The sequence below is a fragment of the Rana temporaria genome, chromosome 3 (assembly GCF_905171775.1).
Source record: "Rana temporaria chromosome 3, aRanTem1.1, whole genome shotgun sequence".
In the NCBI taxonomy this organism is placed as follows: domain Eukaryota; kingdom Metazoa; phylum Chordata; class Amphibia; order Anura; family Ranidae; genus Rana; species Rana temporaria.
The window spans coordinates 494,800,400-494,819,167 of NC_053491.1; the positions used below are offsets into that span (position 1 = coordinate 494,800,400).

Genomic DNA, 18,768 nt, shown 5'->3' on the forward strand with positions numbered 1-18,768 from the left:
TTGGCTTGACTGCTGTTCTGAAAACTTCCTGCTTCACCTCTTCCCTTCTGCTCTGGGGGTTCAATTCCTCTGTATCTTTCACAGCCATTTCCATCACTGAAGCTATCTCAATTGCCTTTGTAAGGGTAAGGTCTTTCTCTGATAACAGTCTCTTTTGTGTTGACTCACAATTCAGTCCCATGACAAACTTATCTCTCAGTGCAGTAGGTAGGTAGTCCCCAAAAGAACAGGTCGAGGCTAGTCTGCGAAGGGCGAGCACATAAACTTTAATCTCTTCACCTGTCTGTTGCTGCCTCTGATAGAAGCGAAATCTTTCTGCAATCTCTAATGGTTTAGGCTGGAAGTGATCCTCTAGCAGTGTCAGCAGCTCTGCCAATGTCTTAGCTGCTGGTTTTACAGGGGAAAGCAGATCCCTCAGAGTGTCATATGTCTTGGCCCCAACCACTGTCAGAAACACTGCTACTTGCCTGTTGTCTGGGATGTCATTTGCACTGAAATACTGTTCCAGCCTCTCAACCCAGGAACTCCAGGATGTCTGTTCTCCAAACTCACTTAATGTCCCGATTAATGACATTTTCCTGCTGGGATCTGTGATTGCTTTTATCCAGGTGACAATCCACAATGTCTTTGTCTCTCTCTCAGACTGATAGACACTTTGTAAATCCCATCCTCGTCGCCACTGTTATATCCTCTGTGTTGTGAGAGACACAAGACTCTGGGCTGGTACAATGGATGTTTATTCAGTACAGGCTGTACACTGGAACATGCATCTCAGGACATTACATATCTCTGCTTTCTACATGTGGTCTCTCTAAGATGGCTACTATGCCCCTTGACCCTTGTCATCACTGCTGGGTGGAGCCAGCCTTAAAGTGCCAGTACATGTGAAACCCTTCAGGTATAACAGTGTGGGCCACCAAGTAGGCGAGAGCCAGTGTGGGCCACCAAGTAGGCGAGAGCCACTGTGGGCACAAAGTAGACGAGAGCCACTGTGGGCCACCAAGTAGACGAGAGCCACTGTGGGCCACGAAGTAGACGAGAGCCACTGTGGGCCACCAAGTAGGCGAGAGCCAGTGTGGGCCACCAAGTAGGCGAGAGCCACTGTGGGCCACCAAGTAGACGAGAGCCAGTGTGGGCCACCAAGTAGACGAGAGCCACTGTGGGCCACCAAGTAGACGAGAACCACTGTGGGCCACCAAGTAGACGAGAGCCACTGTGGGCCGCCAAGTAGACGAGAGCCACTGTGGGCCGCCAAGTAGGCGAGAGCCACTGTGGGCCACCAAGTAGACGAGAGCCAGTGTGGGCCACCAAGTAGACGAGAACCACTGTGGGCCGCCAAGTAGACGAGAGCCACTGTGGGCCACCAAGTAGACGAGAGCCAGTGTGGGCCACCAAGTAGGCGAGAGCCACTGTGGGCCACCAAGTAGACGAGAGCCAGTGTGGGCCACCAAGTAGACGAGAGCCAGTGTGGGTCACCAAGTAGGCGAGAGCCACTGTGGGCCACCAAGTAGACGAGAGCCACTGTGGGCCACCAAGTAGACGAGAGCCACTGTGGGCCACCAAGTAGACGAGAGCCACTGTGGGCCACCAAGTAGACGAGAGCCACTGTGGGCCGCCAAGTAGGCGAGAGCCACTGTGGGCCACCAAGTAGACGAGATCCAGTGTGGGCCACCAAGTAGGCGAGAGCCAGTGTGGGCCACCAAGTAGGCGAGAGCCACTGTGGGCCACCAAGTAGACGAGAGCCACTGTGGGCCACCAAGTAGACGAGAGCCAGTGTGGGCCACCAAGTAGGCGAGAGCCACTGTGGGCCACCAAGTAGGCGAGAGCCACTGTGGGCCACCAAGTAGGCGAGAGCCACTGTGGGCCACCAAGTAGGCGAGAGCCAGTGTGGGCCGCCAAGTAGGCGAGAGCCACTGTGGGCCACCAAGTAGACGAAGGGGGGGCACAGCACTGGATACAAGGGGGGTATGATTCCGGGATCCGAGGAATTTATCAGTGGAGTAAATTTGGGTTCCTTCTTCCTGCAGAGGCCAAAGTGACGGCCGACGTGACGGAGGTGAAGGCCTCCATGGACCGGATCGTATCCGATGAAGTATCAGGTAACTGAAAACTCCTCTGGGGCGGTTTCATATCCGCATCACACAAACCCAACCCCCCTTCATCCAATTGTATCGTTCCAATTCCGAGACCCAGAAAAAGGGGGCGGGAATTAGCTGGGAGTGGGCGTGGTTTGTTGAAATGTCTTGACTGCTGCTGGGTGGTATCGGAATTTATGAGGAGCAAGGCCTACAGAGATCCATAGGGCCTGGAGGAGGCACCCGAAACACCCCACGGGGTGCAGATCCCCCCCTGCTGCCCAGGCCCCTATGTCATCCTCTTCTCCCTATTCCAGATTCCCCCCTCCCAGTACAAAGCCCCCCCCAAAAAAAGTCCCTCCCCCAAAAGTCCCTTCCCCCTAGCACAAATCCTCGACTCCTCAAATTTCCCCTTAGATCGCAGATCCTCTCCTCCCAATTCCAGACCCCCCCCTCCCAGCACAAATACCCCCTACCGCTGAAATCCCCCCTCCCAGCACAAATACCCCCTACCGCTGAAATCCGCCCTCCCAGCACAAATACCCCCCAATGCTGAAATCCCCCCCTCCCAGCACAAATATCCCCTACCGCTGAAATCCCCCCTCCCAGCACAAATACCCCCCACCGCTGAAATCCCCCCTCCCAGCACACATACCCCCTACCGCTGAAATCCCCCCTCCCAGCACAAATACCCCCTACCGCTGAAATCCCCCCTCCCAACACAAATACCCCCTACCGCTGAAATCCCCCCTCCCAGCACAAATACCCCCTACCGCTGAAATCCCCCCTCCCAGCACAAATACCCCCTACCGCTGAAATCCCCCCTCCCAGCACAAATACCCCCTACCGCTGAAATCCCCCCTCCCAGCACAAATACGCCCCAACGCTGAAATCCCCCCTCCCAGCACATGATTTTGTCCCCCCATCACTCCAGCTCTCGCCTACTCATCACCGTACCGACAAGTCGAATAGAATCGATCGTCACAAATCTGCGTTCTTCTTCCGTTCCAGATTCTCTGTCCAACGGCATTCAGAAGATTTTGGGAATTTTGTTCTCAGAGATGGAGAGCAGAGGAAACAGTAAGTTACCGACAACCTGAATACATTACACAGGGGTGTGGCCCTGAGGCCCGCAGTAACGGAAGTACTCCAGAAGGGGGCGCTGGGCAGAAATCTGCCAGGATGGGGGGGTCCCGGTCACTGGCAGACAGGGCCGCCATCAGGGGGGTACAGGCATTACACCTGTAAGGGGCCGGTGGTCCCCAGAGCCCCTTACAGGCCCGGCTGCCCCCCCTCCGTTTTAATTTTTTTGTATTTATTTTTTTATAATTTTTTTTTGCATTACACCTGTAAGGGGCCCGATCGTCCTCAGGGCCCCTTACAGGCCCATGTGTCTCCCCTCCCATTATTATTTTTTTTTAAATGTATTTTTTTTGCATTACACCTGTAAGGTCCCCAGGGCCCTGTGATACATTTGCCTATATGTCTCAGTGTACTGCTCCCTGCTAGCCATATGGGTTAGAGGTAGAAAGGAATTTCATGTGTGATTCATTGCTCTGACCGGTTATTGACGTGCTAATGTCCCCTCACTATTCTAAAGGTTAATTGATCTATTGTGTTGTGTAAAGAAGATCTGTGTTTACCCTTAAAAGATGTGTATTGTATCATCAGGCCAAATGATTAGAGAAGTAGTATGTTAATTATTCTGATTGCTTCAGTGTATTAATTAACTCCAGTGATGTCTTTATCTAAAGAAACGTGTCTGCATGGTCGGCTCCGACTTGTCTCCTATAATCTGTATGGGAAACCCCACGGTGTGAGGGGGGCGTTCCTAACAGGCTGTAACCACATATAAGCTGAGTTTTTTTGTCAATAAAGGGTCTTGGTTCCAGCATCCAGTCTTGACTCATGTGTGGGGAATCCTGTGATGTTCTTGTATGGAGAGGAGGGAATGCTTGGCGGGGATATCATACCGATACCGTCACAAATTGGTTGGCAGCAGCGGGATCTTCCCTTCTGCTCTCCTTCACACCCGGATTCCAAGCAGACACTGGAAGAACTACTGGAAGGATTGCTAGCAACAAAACCAAGCGGGTCATCAAAGCGGAATCAATGGAGCTAGACCAGGAGGACGTGATTGCAGCAACGCCAGCAGTACAAGAGATGGAGACACCAGTGATTCAGGAGGAGGAATCGCCAGCCAACAAGCTAATGAGAGAGAAGCTAGCGTGGTTCGGCCCGAACCCAACGCCGGATGTGGTGCTGAAAGTGATGGACCTGTTAGCGGAGGAGGCTAAACAAATAAGAGACGCAGAACTACAGAAGGCTAAAGAAATAAGGGACGCAGAACTACAGAAGGATAAACAAATAAGGGACGCAGAACTACAGTTAAAACTGGCAGCAGTCCAACAAGCAGCCGCACCTTCTCCGAACAGTGAGTACAGCACAGCAGACGCAAGGAAGATTCCGTTTAGCGCTTTTAAAGCTTTTGATGAAAAGGACTGTGAAATTGATAACTACCTGGCGGATTTTGAGCGACAATGTAACCTGCACCGAATAGCTAGAAGAGAGTGGGTTGCAATATTGTCAGGCAAACTGTCAGGCAAAGCTTCTGATGCTTTCCGGACCGTGCCAGATCAGGATATCCATAGCTACGCCCGGGTTAAAGAAGTGCTCCTGGCTCGTTATGCAGTAACCCCAGAGTCCCACCGACAGAAGTTCAGGGACTCACGCAAAACCACGAAAGACTCTTACGCAGAATGGGCATGCCAGCTGTCCCTGTCGGCCTCTAACTGGGTTAACAGCAGCCAGGCCATCACCGCAGAGGACATTTTGCAACTAATGCTCCTGGAGCAATTTTACAATCACATCCAGACGGACGTCAAAGACTGGGTGAGAGATCGCAGGCCCATGACTCTACCAGAGGCCGCGAAGTTGGCGGATGAATATGCGGATACTCGCAAGACAAACCAGGTCACACCACGGGTACAACCTCCACGACCAACGGCGCCCTCACACCCACCAGCCGCTAGATACCAACCTCCTAACAGACCGGTGACATCTAGCCCTCGCTATCCACGCCAGGAGGACAACGAACAACGCTGCTTCCGGTGCAAACAGTTGGGTCACTTCAAGCAGAATTGCCCCATGAATGACAACACCAGGTCAAATTGGTCTCAACCTGGGTACCGCCCACCAGCAGCAGCCCATTGTGTAGACTCGGCTTGGGATCCCCAGGAGCGGGGTCGGGAAGAACCATTGGGCACCCCTTACGAAGCCCTCATGGTACAATCTGCTATTACGGACAACAGGGAACACCATTGTCAGCTGGTCATGGGCTCCAGCCCTGAGCCGGAGGGGCCCTGGAGGGAGCTGGGCAGAAAGAGGCACCGCCGGCCACCCTTCAAGAAGAAGAGGTCCTGGAAGTCATATAACCAGCGGACCTGGGAGGAGAAGAAGCGACTGGAGGAGAGGGAGTCGCAGCGGGCGTCCCAGATGCGGGCCGAGATGTTCGCCAAGGGCCCACCGGTGGCCCCTTACACCACCACCCAGTTCCTGATGATGAAGGACCACGTGGAGAGCCTGCAGGACATGAGCAAGCAGGAGCTGATCCGTGAGTACATAGAGCTGGAGGAGTGCATAAGCCGCATGGAGGAGGAGAACAACCACCTGAGGTCACAGCAGGCTGACCCCCCCAGGCTCCATGAACTGGAGATGGAGCTGGAGAAGCTCCAAGAGGAGAACCGGCGGCTGCGGAGGGAGCAGGGGGTGGCTGACCTTATGGGGCTCTGAGTCCCCTCCCCCCCCCCCCCCGGACTCTGAGCACCAGTGCTACAACAAATATAACTTTTCCTTTTTATGAATCTCCTGTGATTGTCACTTCAGAGCCATAACCTGCCCCCTCCCATAGCGGGACACCTAGACGGCGGCGCACAGACCCATTCGCTGGCTTCACACTGACTTCTGGTGACTCTGCAGATCGCACAAAGACTTGGGGGCTGACCGGCGTGTGATCTGACGACCCGGTGACATACCTGAGTCTGAAGCAGTTGCCAAGGGAGGTCAGTCATGCCAAACGGAGTTAACCTCGGACTAAAAGCTCTGAACCCGTCAACCCTACTGGACCAGGGAAGGTCCAACCGGATTTGCTGGAGCAGGGAGCAAAAGGGGGGCCATTGTGATACATTTGCCTATATGTCTCAGTGTACTGCTCCCTGCTAGCCATATGGGTTAGAGGTAGAAAGGAATTTCATGTGTGATTCATTGCTCTGACCGGTTATTGACGTGCTAATGTCCCCTCACTATTCTAAAGGTTAATTGATCTATTGTGTTGTGTAAAGAAGATCTGTGTTTACCCTTAAAAGATGTGTATTGTATCATCAGGCCAAATGATTAGAGAAGTAGTATGTTAATTATTCTGATTGCTTCTGTGATACATTTGCCTATATGTCTCAGTTTACTGCTCCCTGCTAGCCAGGTTATTGACGTGCTAATGTCCCCTCACTATTTCTAAAGGTTAATTGATCTATTGTGTTGTGTGAAGGAGAGCTGGGTTTAAGTGGCTTGTGTTAATTATTCTGATTGCTTCATTGTGGTAATTATCTCTCTATATGCGGGGTCGAGCGGTCTGGTTGATGTATTCAGTACAGCTAGTGCTCAGCGTCATTGATGTCATTGTCTAAAGAAAATGTGTTTCAGCATCGGCCCCGTCGTGTCTACCTACTCATCTGTATGGAAGCCCCAGTGTGAGGGGGCGGAGATTTGTCATTGTAACAGTTTTGGAAATGACATATAAGCTGTGTGTGTTATAACATTAAAGTCTGTGTTGTTCAAGCAGTAAGCTGGTCTCATGTGTGGCTTTCTGGGCGATTCCAGGGATATCCCTCCTCGTGGAATATTGGGGTGATTTTCGTTATGGGAAGAAGGGAACGTTGACGGGGATATCATACCGATACCGTCACAAATTGGTTGGCAGCAGCGGGATCTTCCCTTCTACTCTCCTTTACACCCGGATTCCAAGCAGACACTGGAAGAACTACTGGAAGTTCGTGGAAGGATTGCTAGCAACAAAACCAAGCGGGTCATCATAGCAGAATCAATGGAGCTAGACCAGGAGGACGGGATTGCAGCAACGCCAGCAGTACAAGAGATGGAGACACCAGTGATTCAGGAGGAGGAATCGCCAGCCAACAAGCTAATGAGAGAGAAGCTAGCGTGGTTCGGCCCGAACCCAACGCCAGATGTGGTACTGAAAGTGATGGACCTGTTAGCGAAGGAGGCTAAAGAAATACGAGACGCAGAGCTACAGAAGGATAAACAAATAAGGGACGCAGAACTACAGAAGGATAAACAAATAAGGGACGCAGAACTACAGTTAAAACTGGCAGCAGTCCAACAAGCAGCCGCACATTCTCCAAACAGTGAGTACAGCACAACAGACACAAGGAAGATTCCGTTTAGCGCTTTTAAAGCTTTTGATGAAAAGGACTGTGAGATTGATAACTTCCTGGCGGATTTTGAGCGACAATGTAACCTGCACCGAATAGCTAGAGGAGAGTGGGTTGCAATATTGTCAGGCAAACTGTCAGGCAAAGCTTCTGATGCTTTCCGGACCGTGCCAGATCAGGATATCCATAGCTACGCCAGGGTTAAAGAAGCGCTCCTGGCTCGTTATGCAGTAACCCCAGAGTCCCACCGACAGAAGTTCAGGGACTCACGCAAAACCACGAAAGACTCTTACGCAGAATGGGCATGCCAGTTGTCCCTGTCGGCCTCTAACTGGGCTAACAGCAGCCAGGCCACCACCGCAGAGGACATTTTGCAACTAATGCTCCTGGAGCAATTTTACAATCACATCCAGACGGACGTCAAGGATTGGGTGAGAGATCGCAGGCCCATGACTCTACCAGAGGCCGCGAAGTTGGCGGATGAATATGCGGATACTCGCAAGACGAACCAGGTCACACCACAGGAACAACCTCCACCACAAACGGTGCCCTCACACCCACCAACCGCTAGATACCAACCTCCTAACAGACCGGTGACATCTAGCCCTCGCTATCATCGCCAGGAGGGCAACGAACAACGCTGCTTCCGGTGCAAACAGCTGGGTCACTTCAAGCAGAATTGCCCCATGAATGACAACACCAGGTCAAATTGGTCTCAACCTGGGTACCGCCCACCAGCAGCAGCCCATTGTGTAGACTCGGCTTGGGATCCAAAGGAGCTGGGTCAGGAAGAACCATTGGGCACCCCTTACGAAGCCCTCATGGTACAATCTGTTATTTCGGACAACAGGGAACACCATTGTCAGCTGGTCATGGGCGACAGCCCTGAGCCGGAGGGGCCCTGGAGGGAGCTGGGCAGAAAGAGGCACCGCCGGCCACCCTCCAAGAAGAAGAGGTCCTGGAAGCCGTATAACAAGCTGACCTGGGAGGAGAAGAAGCGACTGGAGGAGAGGGAGTCGCAGCGGGCGTCCCAGATGCGTGCCGAGATGTTCGCCAAGGGCCCACCGGTGGCCCCTTACACCACCACCCAGTTCCTGATGATGAAGGACCACGTGGAGAGCCTGCAGGACATGAGCAAGCAGGAGCTGATCCGTGAGTACATAGAGCTGGAGGAGTGCATAAGCCGCATGGAGGAGGAGAACAACCACCTGAGGTCACAGCAGCATGAACTGGAGATGGAGCTGGAGAAGCTCCAAGAGGAGAACCGGCGGCTGCGGAGGGAGCAGGGGGTGGCTGACCTTATGGGGCTCTGATTCCCCTCCCCCCCCCCCCGGACTCTGAGCACCAGTGCTACAGCATTTCAACAAATATAACTTTTTCTTTTTATGAATCTCCTGGGATTGTCACTTCAGAGCCATAACCTGCCCCTCCCATAGCGGGACACCTAGACGGCGGCGCACAGACCCATTCGCTGTCTTCACACTGACTTCTGGTGACTTTGCAGATCGCACAAAGACTTGGGGACTGACCAGCGTGTGATCTGACGACCCGGTGACATACCTGAGTCTGAAGCAGTTGCCAAGGGAGGTCAGTCATGCCAAACGGAGTTAACCTCTGACTAATAGCTCTGAACCCGTCAACCCTACTGGACCAGGGAAGGTCCAACCGGGTTTGCCGGAGCAGGGAGCAAAAGGGGGGCCATTGTGATACATTTGCCTATATGTCTCAGTTTACTGCTCCCTGCTAGCCAGGTTATTGACGTGCTAATGTCCCCTCACTATTTCTAAAGGTTAATTGATCTATTGTGTTGTGTGAAGGAGAGCTGGGTTTAAGTGGCTTGTGTTAATTATTCTGATTGCTTCATTGTGGTAATTATCTCTCTATATGCGGGGTCGAGCGGTCTGGTTGATGTATTCAGTACAGCTAGTGCTCAGCGTCATTGATGTCATTGTCTAAAGAAAATGTGTTTCAGCATCGGCCCCGTCGTGTCTACCTACTCATCTGTATGGAAGCCCCAGTGTGAGGGGGGCGGAGATTTGTCATTGTAACAGTTTTGGAAATGACATATAAGCTGTGTGTGTTATAACATTAAAGTCTGTGTTGTTCAAGCAGTAAGCTGGTCTCATGTGTGGCTTTCTGGGCGATTCCAGGGATATCCCTCCTCGTGGAATATTGGGGTGATTTTCGTTATGGGAAGAAGGGAACGTTGACGGGGATATCATACCGATACCGTCACAGCTTCAGTGTAGTAATTAACTCCAGTGATGTCTTTATCTAAAGAAATGTGTCTGCATGGTCGGCTCCGACTTGTCTCCTATAATCTGTATGGGAAACCCCACGGTGTGAGGGGGGCGTTCCTAACAGGCTGTAACCACATATAAGCTGAGTTTTTGTGTCAATAAAGGGTCTTGGTTCCAGCATCCAGTCTTGACTCATGTGTGGGGAATCCTGTGATGTTCTTGTATGGAGAGGAGGGAATGCTTGACGGGGATATCATACCGATACCGTCACAGGCCCCTTACAGGCCTGGCTGTCCCCCCTCCTATTTTGAATTTTTTTTGCATTACACCTGTAAGGGGCCCGATGGTCCCCAGGGCCCCTTACAGGCCCGGCTGGTCCCCCTCCGTTTTAATTTTTCTGTATTTATTTTTTTATTATTTTTTTGCATTACACCTGTAAGGGGCCCGATGGTGCCCAGGGCCCCTTACAGGCCCACGGCCCCCGTCCTGTTTTTTTTGTTTTTTTTTGCATAAGGGGCCCCAAAATTCTAAAAATACGAACATTCGGAAATTTGAAAATTCTGAAATTCAAAAAATTTGCAATTTGAAAATCCAAATTTACCATTTTCGAATTGTGGAATTTAGAATTTTCGAAAAAAAATGTTTTTAAGAAAATCAGCCTGGTTACCTTCAGTCAGTGTCCCTGGTTACCTCCAGTCAGTGTCCCTGGTTACCTCCAGTCAGTGTCCCTGGTTACCTTCAGTCAGTGTCCCTGGTTACCTCCAGTCAGTGTCCCTGGTTACCTTCAGTCAGTGTCCCTGGTTACCTCCAGTCAGTGCCCCTGGTTACCTTCAGTCAGTGTCCCTGGTTACCTCCAGCCAGTGTCCCTGGTTACCTCCAGCCAGTGTCCCTGGTTACCTCCAGTCAGTGTCCCTGGTTACCTCCAGTCAGTGTCCCTGGTTACCTCCAGTCAGTGTCCCTGGTTACCTCCAGTCAGTGTCCCTGGTTACCTTCAGTCAGTGTCTCTGGTTACCTCCAGCCATTGTCCCTGGTTACCTCCAGCCAGTGTCCCTGGTTACCTCCAGTCAGTGTCCCTGGTTACCTCCAGTCAGTGTCCCTGGTTACCTCCAGTCAGTGTCCCTGGTTACCTTCAGTCAGTGTCTCTGGTTACCTCCAGTCAGTGTCCCTGGTTACCTTCAGTCAGTGTCCCTGGTTACCTCCAGTCAGTGTCCCTGGTTACCTTCAGTCAGTGTCTCTGGTTACCTCCAGCCATTGTCCCTGGTTACCTCCAGTCAGTGTCCCTGGTTACCTCCAGCCATTGTCCCTGGTTACCTCCAGTCAGTGTCCCTGGTTACCTCCAGTCAGTGTCCCTGGTTACCTTAAGTCAGTGTCCCTGGTTACCAGCACACCGGTTAGATGATGACATGATTTGGGGGATATTTGTACTGGGGGGGTGATTTGGGGGTATTTGTATTGGGGGGTGATTTGGGGGATATTTGTACTGGGGGTGTACTGGAGGCTCACACTCTACTCCCCCCCCCTGTAGGGTCACAAGAAGATGCCCCGCTGTGTGGGACTGGATGGGAGGAGAAGAACGGGACTTGTTATTACACATCCTGGATGCCCCAGCCCTGGAAGTTTGCCATGAAGGACTGTGAACACCGGAAGGGTCACCTGGTGGTCATCACCAGTGAGGAGAAGATGGTAAGGATGGGAAGGGGGGCAACTTGTACACATAAAGGGGCAAAAATTACCCCCCACATACTCAGCCAATCAGAACTTGTCAGTCTGGTGTCCCTCCCGGGGGGACTCACTGAACCCCCATTACACACACCGAGGACAGGAGAGGCAAGGAAGGAATATATTGTCTAAATTCTTTACTTATGTGGTCATCTCTTCCTAGTGTGAAGGGGTCAGGAGTGTGTAATGTACAGAGTACAGGGGTCAGGAGTGTGTAATGTACAGAGTACAGGGGACAGGAGTGTGTAATGTACAGAGTACAGGGGACAGGAGTGTGTAATGTACAGAGTACAGGGGACAGGAGTGTGTAATGTACAGAGTACAGGGGTCAGGAGTGTGTAATGTACGGAGTACAGGGGACAGGAGTGTGTAATGTACAGAGTACAGGGGTCAGGAGTGTGTAATGTACAGAGTACAGGGGACAGGAGTGTGTAATGTACAGAGTACAGGAGTCAGGAGTGTGTAATGTACAGAGTACAGGGGTCAGGAGTGTGTAATGTACAGAGTACAGGGGTCAGGAGTGTGTAATGTACAGAGTACAGGGGTCAGGAGTGTGTAATGTACAGAGTACAGGGGTCAGGAGTGTGTAATGTACAGAGTACAGGGGTCAGGAGTGTGTAATGTACAGAGTACAGGGGGTCAGGAGTGTGTAATGTACAGAATACAGGGGTCAGGGGTGTGTAATGTACAGAGTACAGGGGTCAGGGGTGTGTAATGTACAGAGTACAGGGGACAGGAGTGTGTAATGTACAGAGTACAGGGGGTCAGGAGTGTGTAATGTACAGAATACAGGGGTCAGGAGTGTGTAATGTACAGAGTACAGGGGACAGGAGTGTGTAATGTACAGAGTACAGGGGTCAGGAGTGTGTAATGTACAGAGTACAGGGGACAGGGGTGTGTAATGTACAGAGTACAGGGGTCAGGAGTGTGTAATGTACAGAGTACAGGGGTCAGGAGTGTGTAATGTACAGAGTACAGGGGTCAGGAGTGTGTAATGTACAGAGTACAGGGGTCAGGAGTGTGTAATGTACAGAGTACAGGGGTCAGGAGTGTGTAATGTACAGAGTACAGGGGTCAGGAGTGTGTAATGTACAGAGTGCAGGGGTCAGGAGTGTGTAACGTACAACATAATGCAATCACATTGTTGCGTCTATTATCACAGAAGTTCCTGAGTTCTCTGGCGTACTCGGCGGCCGTGTGGATCGGTCTTTCTTCAGAGAAGGGGTCCTGGAAATGGGTGGACGGATCTTCATATGAAGAGAATCCAAAGTAAGAAATCCGAAGGGCCTGAAGGGCCCCATTGCTGGGAAATGTCTCGGTGTGCTGAGTGTCTTGAAGGTGAAGAGATCGTTGTCTTCGGCCCGGAATCGGTTTGGATGTTATAATATTCGGTGCTGTCATCGAGCAATCGGCTTCTGTCTTCATGTTTTGGGGGAACGTCAACCTGTCCTTATAATAAGGTGCATGTGGAGCAATTTATAGTCCTAGACAGAGACGGCCCAGAGGAAGATGTGGTCGGCTCGGATCATGGATCTCTCACATGGAAGCCTTTGAGGGCTTTGGCTTCCCCACTAGACACGTGCAATTTGTTTAGTTTCCGAATTCGTTTAACAAATTTTGACAAATCTGGTAATTCCAAAATTTCTAATTTATGAGTTTTCAAATTTTCGAAATTTTGGAAATTCTAAATTTCCAATAAGTGAAATTGAAAAATAAAATTTTAAATTCCACAATTCGAAAATCGGTGATTAGAACATCAAAAATATGAAAATCCTGAAATTCAAAAATTTGGAAATTTCCACAATTTGAAATTCCACAATCTCAAGAATCGGAAAATTTGGATTTTTGAATTTCTGAAATGCAAAAATTCCGAAATTCCGAAATTCCAAAATTTGGAATTTGGAATTGCGGTAATTCGGAAATGAGAAAATTCGGAATTTCGGTTATTCTGAAATTCTGAAGTTCTGAAATTTAGAAATTTAGAAATTCAGAAATTCAGAATTTTCGAATTACCAGAATTCTAAATTCTGAAATTCAGAATTTTTTAATTTTCGAATTCCGAACTGTCGAATTTAATGAATTTTCGAAAAATGCCTATTCCAGCCTTGGGTGATATGGATCTGAGAAAACTGTGGCGTTCCCACAGGTGAGAGGCACCCCCATAACCCTCTTCCTCTTCCTACTGGCCTCCAACCCTCCTACCTTTTCTTGCTTCTTAACATCCAACTACCCCCCTTTTCCCTTTCCCCTCTCATCGCTTATTAAAAAGTGAGAACTGACACACTCATAACCTGTCGCAATTCCAAAATTTGACATTCCAAAGTTTGAAATTCCAAAATTTTAAATTACAAAATTCGGAATTCCAAATTCGAACTTTGGAGATTAGAAAATCAAAAATTACAAAAATTAAAAATTTATAAAATTCAGAATTTCCGAATTTTCTTATGAGCCTGGGCTTGGTCACCGATGTCTCTTTTCTCTCCCGCAGGTTCTGGTTGAAGGGTGAGCCCGATAACTGGCTGGGCCACGGTCTGCAGGGTGCAGAAGATTGCGCTCAGCTGGTAGAAGACGGTTGGGCCGATGTTCACTGCACTCTCCTCTTCTCGTATGTCTGTGAGAAGAAAATCTTGTGACCGGCTATGAGACGCACTTTCTACTCATCGTTCCTCCTCCTCCCCACCATCTGCTCATCGTTCCTCCTCCTCCCCACCATCTGCTCATCGTTCCTCCTCCCCCCACCATCTGCTCATCGTTCCTCCTCCCCCCACCATCTGCTCATCGTTCCTTCTCCCCCCCACCTTATACTCATCGTTCCTCCTCCCCCCCACCTTATACTCATCGTTCCTCCTCCTCCCCACCTTCTACTCATCGTTCCTCCTCCCCACCATCTGCTCATCATTCCTCCTCCCCCACCATCTGCTCATCGACCCACCCCCCATACCGCTGTGATGAAGAGATACTAATTGGAGAAAATTGGTTCCGGAACTTGGTCTTCACCCAGAAGAAGATCTGAGAAGGTCCACATCCGGAACTCCAATCTTCATCTAATTCCTCCTCACTGAAGACGGCCAATCCAACCCAACGAGGAGTTCTCTTTCTGTTGTCCGGAAACAATATATTTTCTTCCGAATATTGGCCTTGCTTGGCCTGAATACCTGGCCGGCCCGGGGGCCACGTTCCTCAGGCTCGGGCCCCTCAATCTCTTGGGTGGGATAATGTTTTCAGCCGTTCCCATGTGTGTGGTCTCTGTAAAATCTTCCGTAAAGTCCAATAAAGTTCTTCAGTGAACATGGTGGTGATGAGATGTTCCCGAAGCACCGCTTGTGAGGAACCCTCTGTCCTCAAACAGATCCAGATCCACCGTCAATGCTTCCTCTGTTCAGATCCAGCACCGTCCAAGATCCTCCCCCCCCCCCCCCCCCCCCAGTCACCAGACAACACCTCCGTGTAGGCCGGTAAAACCACAAACTGGATTATTCAAGCACATTATCAGATGTCTCACTTCCCTCCCACCCTTGGGAAACAGGGCGGGTTAAACTGTCCAATGACAATGGACACACAAACTTACTTTTACATCAGTAAACAGTCTTATCAGAGAACCCCACTATGATCTGTGCTAGTCATTCACCCTGTACCCCTATTAGAGGCACGGGGTGATCTACACATAAGAGGGACAAGGAGCCTACAGAACTCTCCAGGGCAAGCTGAGCCACGCAAACCCCCCAACCAAAGTGACCCCCGTCACACCACTGATCAGACCCTTCACCAAAAACACGACGGACAGAGTCTGGTGTGAAGGATCCCCACCTTCCCCAAGCTGAGCCGCACAAACCCCCCACCCAAAGTGACCCTCGTCACACCACTGATCAGACCCTTCCCCAAAAACACGACGGACAGAGTCTGGTGTGAAGGATCCCCACCTTCCCCAAGCTGAGCCACACAAACCCCCCACCCAAAGTCAAACCACTGATCAGACCCTTCACCAAAAACACGACGGACAGAGTCTGGTGTGAAAGATCCCCACCTTCCCCAAGCTAAGCAGCACAAACCCCCCACCCAAAGTGACCCCCGTCACACCACTGATCAGACCCTTCACAAAAACATGATGGACAGAATCTGGTGTGAAGGATCCTCACCTTCCCCAAGCTGAGCCGCACAAACCCCCCCCCCCAAAGTGACCCCCGTCACACCACTGATCAGACCCTTCACCAAAAACATGACGGACAGAGTCTGGTGTAAAGGATCCCTACCTTCCCCAAGCTGAGCCACACAAACCCCCCACCCAAAGTGACCCCCGTCACACCACTGATCAGACCTTTCACCAAAAACACGCCGGACAGAGTCTGGTGTGAAGGATCCCCACCTTCCCCAAGCCCCTTCACACCACAGCACTTTCTCCATTGTCTACCCTCCTCTCCATTCACAACTCAATCCCACTTCCCTTTCCAGCCCTCACTCTATTCCATCTCCCCTTCTGCCCTATGCATTTTGTCCCCCTTCCCTATCCCATCCATTCCTGCAAGTACACAGCCTCCCTTGTCCACCCCCTACCCATCTTTTAAAGGTCAGGGGAGGGCCAGGAAACCCACAAGAGACAGCCCCAATGGAGGCTTACTTTAGAGTCAGCTCAGTACACACACCAGAGACAGTTTAATGGAGGCTTATCTGGGAGGAAGACCGTGCACACATCAGAGATAGCCACAATGGAAGGTTATATCAGAGGAGGCCCAGTAAACCCACCAGAGACAGTTCCAGTAGAGGCTTATGTCAGAGGAAGGCCAATAAACCCACCAGAGACAGTCCCAGTGGAGGCTTATGTCAGAGGAGGGCCAGGAAACCCACCACAGACAGTGCTAGTGGAGGCCTATGTCAGAGGAGGGCCAAGAAACCCACCAGATACAGTACCAGTGGAGGCTGATGCCAGAGGAGGACCAGGAAACCCACCAGAGACATTTCCAGTAGAGGCTTATGTCAGAGGAGGGCCAGAGAACTTACCACGAACAGTTCCAGTAGAGCCCTATGTCAGAGGAGGGTCCGAGAACTCACCACGGACAGTTACAGTAGAGCCCTATGTCAGAGGAGGGTCAGAGAACTTGCCACCAACAGTTCCAGAGAGGCCTATGTCAGAAGAGGGTCAGAGAACTCACCACAGACAGTTACAGTAGAGCCCTATGTCAGAGGAAGGTCAGAGAACTTGCCACCGACAGTTCCAGAGAGGCCTATGTCAGAAGAGGGTCAGAGAACTCACCACAGACAGTTACAGTAGAGCCCTATGTCAGAGGAGGGTCAGAGAACTTGCCACCGACAGTTCCAGAGAGGCCTATGTCAGAAGAGGGTCAGAGAACCCACCAGAGACAGTCCCAGTGGAGGCCTATGTCAGAGGAGGACCAGGAAACCCACCAGAGACAGTCCCAGTGGAGGCCTATGTCAGAGGAGGACCAGGAAACCCACCAGAGACAGTCCCAGTGGAGGCCTATGTCAAAGGAGGAAACCCACCAAAGACAGTTACAGTAGAGTCTTATTTCAGAGGAGGCTCAATACACACACCAGAGACAGTTCCAATGGTGGTTTACTTCAGGGGAGGCACATTGCACACACCAGAGTCATTACCAATGGAGGTTTATTTCTGGGGAGGCCCAGAACACACACCATAGACAGTCCCAATATCTCAGGAGAGGCCCAGTGGAAACATCAGAAACGGTCCCAGTGGAGGCTTATTTCCTAGGAGGCCCAGTAGACACATGAGTCCCAATGGAAGCTTATCCTAGAGGAAAACAGTAGCAACTAAACCAGGTTGATATTTCATCCTGGACGGTTGGCCCCTTTATCCAAACCCTCAACCCAACCCTCCCAGTCTAACTATCCAATATCCGCAGTCCAAAAAACTTTTGGGCCCAGAAGTTGGAAAAACCAGAACAAACCAACACCCTTTTATAAAACTCACAAACTTTTTACAGCTATAATGATTGCAGCAACTTCCCAGGGCTTAAAAGCCCTATGGAGACGCGACGAACCCTCGTCCTCAACAGGACTATGTCCGCCGTAAAGTCTTCCTCTGTCCAGAACCAGCACCGTCCAAGACCCCTAAGATCACCCAATCACCAGCCGTACTTCAGTGTTGGGTGAAAACCAGCAGATTAACTTTATTCAAGCACATGTTACAACAGATATCCAATTCCGAGACACTTCCCCCCACCCTTGGATTCAGGGCGGGATTAAACTGTCCAATGACAATAGACACACAGGTTAGGTGTATTTAAACGTCTCATCAGTAAATAGTCTTATCAGCAGGGGGGCTACTGGAGGAATCCCCCCTCCCTCTTTCCTCACAGCAAACACACTTAGACACAATAGACAAGAGAATACAACCACACCCCAAACCATCACAGCAAAAAGTTTACAACAGCATGAGACAACACACAATATAGACATATATACAACATTGAGTGTGACTAGCACAGATCATAGTGGGGTTCTCAGTCCCCCTGTGCCCCTATTGGAGACACAGGGGGATCTACACATAAGAGGGTCTGGGGTAGCTGGACACAAAGTTTCCAGAGCTCTCCAAGGTAAGCCGATTTGCACAAACCCCCCCACCCAAAGTGACTCCTGTTACAGGAGATAAGAGGCCCCCCCCCTATATGTACAGACTCTGAGCTATTTCAATATATACGGAAACCTACAGCAACCAATCAGAAATCATTACTTAATTATTTGTTGTTCTCTGAGAGAAATATGGAATCACATAGAATTACCGGTCAATAAAAATGAACACAACACCGATTTGTAAAAAATACTTTGTACTGCAGAAGAATAAAGTGCATCTTATTCATATCTGGCGTGTCTGGCCTTCCCTCCAGAGAGGAAAACCTTTTCCGAGAGGTAGGTGCTCCGATTGTATGGTAAGATATGGGATGTGGTGCTCCACAAAGTTCTGAGTGGTTAAATCTCGTAGGGGCTGGCCGGCGCTCGCTGCCGGAGCTCGGGGTGTCCCTAAAAAAGAAAAGAGGGCGGTAAGAGAGCCCTTAGAGTGTAGATCAGTGGTCTCCAAACTGTGGCCCCTGGACCAGATGTGGACTTTTGTTTTCCTTTATCTGGCCCCTGGGGCACCATTTTTTCCATTGACACCAACAGCGGGACACACGTTCCTGAAACTGACACCAGTGATAGGACATTATAGCCCAGATTCACAAAGCACTTTCGCCGACGTATAACAAGTTACGCCGACATAAGTGCAAATGTGCGACGCCGTATCTGTGCGCCAGACCCACAAGATGTGCCTAAAAA

The 18,768-nt window shown here is 50.6% G+C and overlaps 1 protein-coding gene across 1 annotated transcript in view; it reads left to right on the top strand.

The window, feature by feature from the left end:
• LOC120933846 (asialoglycoprotein receptor 1-like) overlaps positions 1 to 18,313 on the top strand; it is a 36,928-nt gene extending 18,615 nt beyond the window's left edge. Inside the window, exons 4-8 of the mRNA XM_040347255.1 lie at positions 2,028 to 2,099; positions 3,087 to 3,155; positions 11,288 to 11,445; positions 12,644 to 12,750; positions 13,970 to 18,313. Of these exons, the coding sequence (XP_040203189.1) occupies positions 2,028 to 2,099; positions 3,087 to 3,155; positions 11,288 to 11,445; positions 12,644 to 12,750; positions 13,970 to 14,114 (551 nt within the window). The 3' untranslated portion in view covers positions 14,115 to 18,313. The remainder of the gene's footprint in view (positions 1 to 2,027; positions 2,100 to 3,086; positions 3,156 to 11,287; positions 11,446 to 12,643; positions 12,751 to 13,969) is intronic.
• Positions 18,314 to 18,768: the final 455 nt, after the last annotated feature.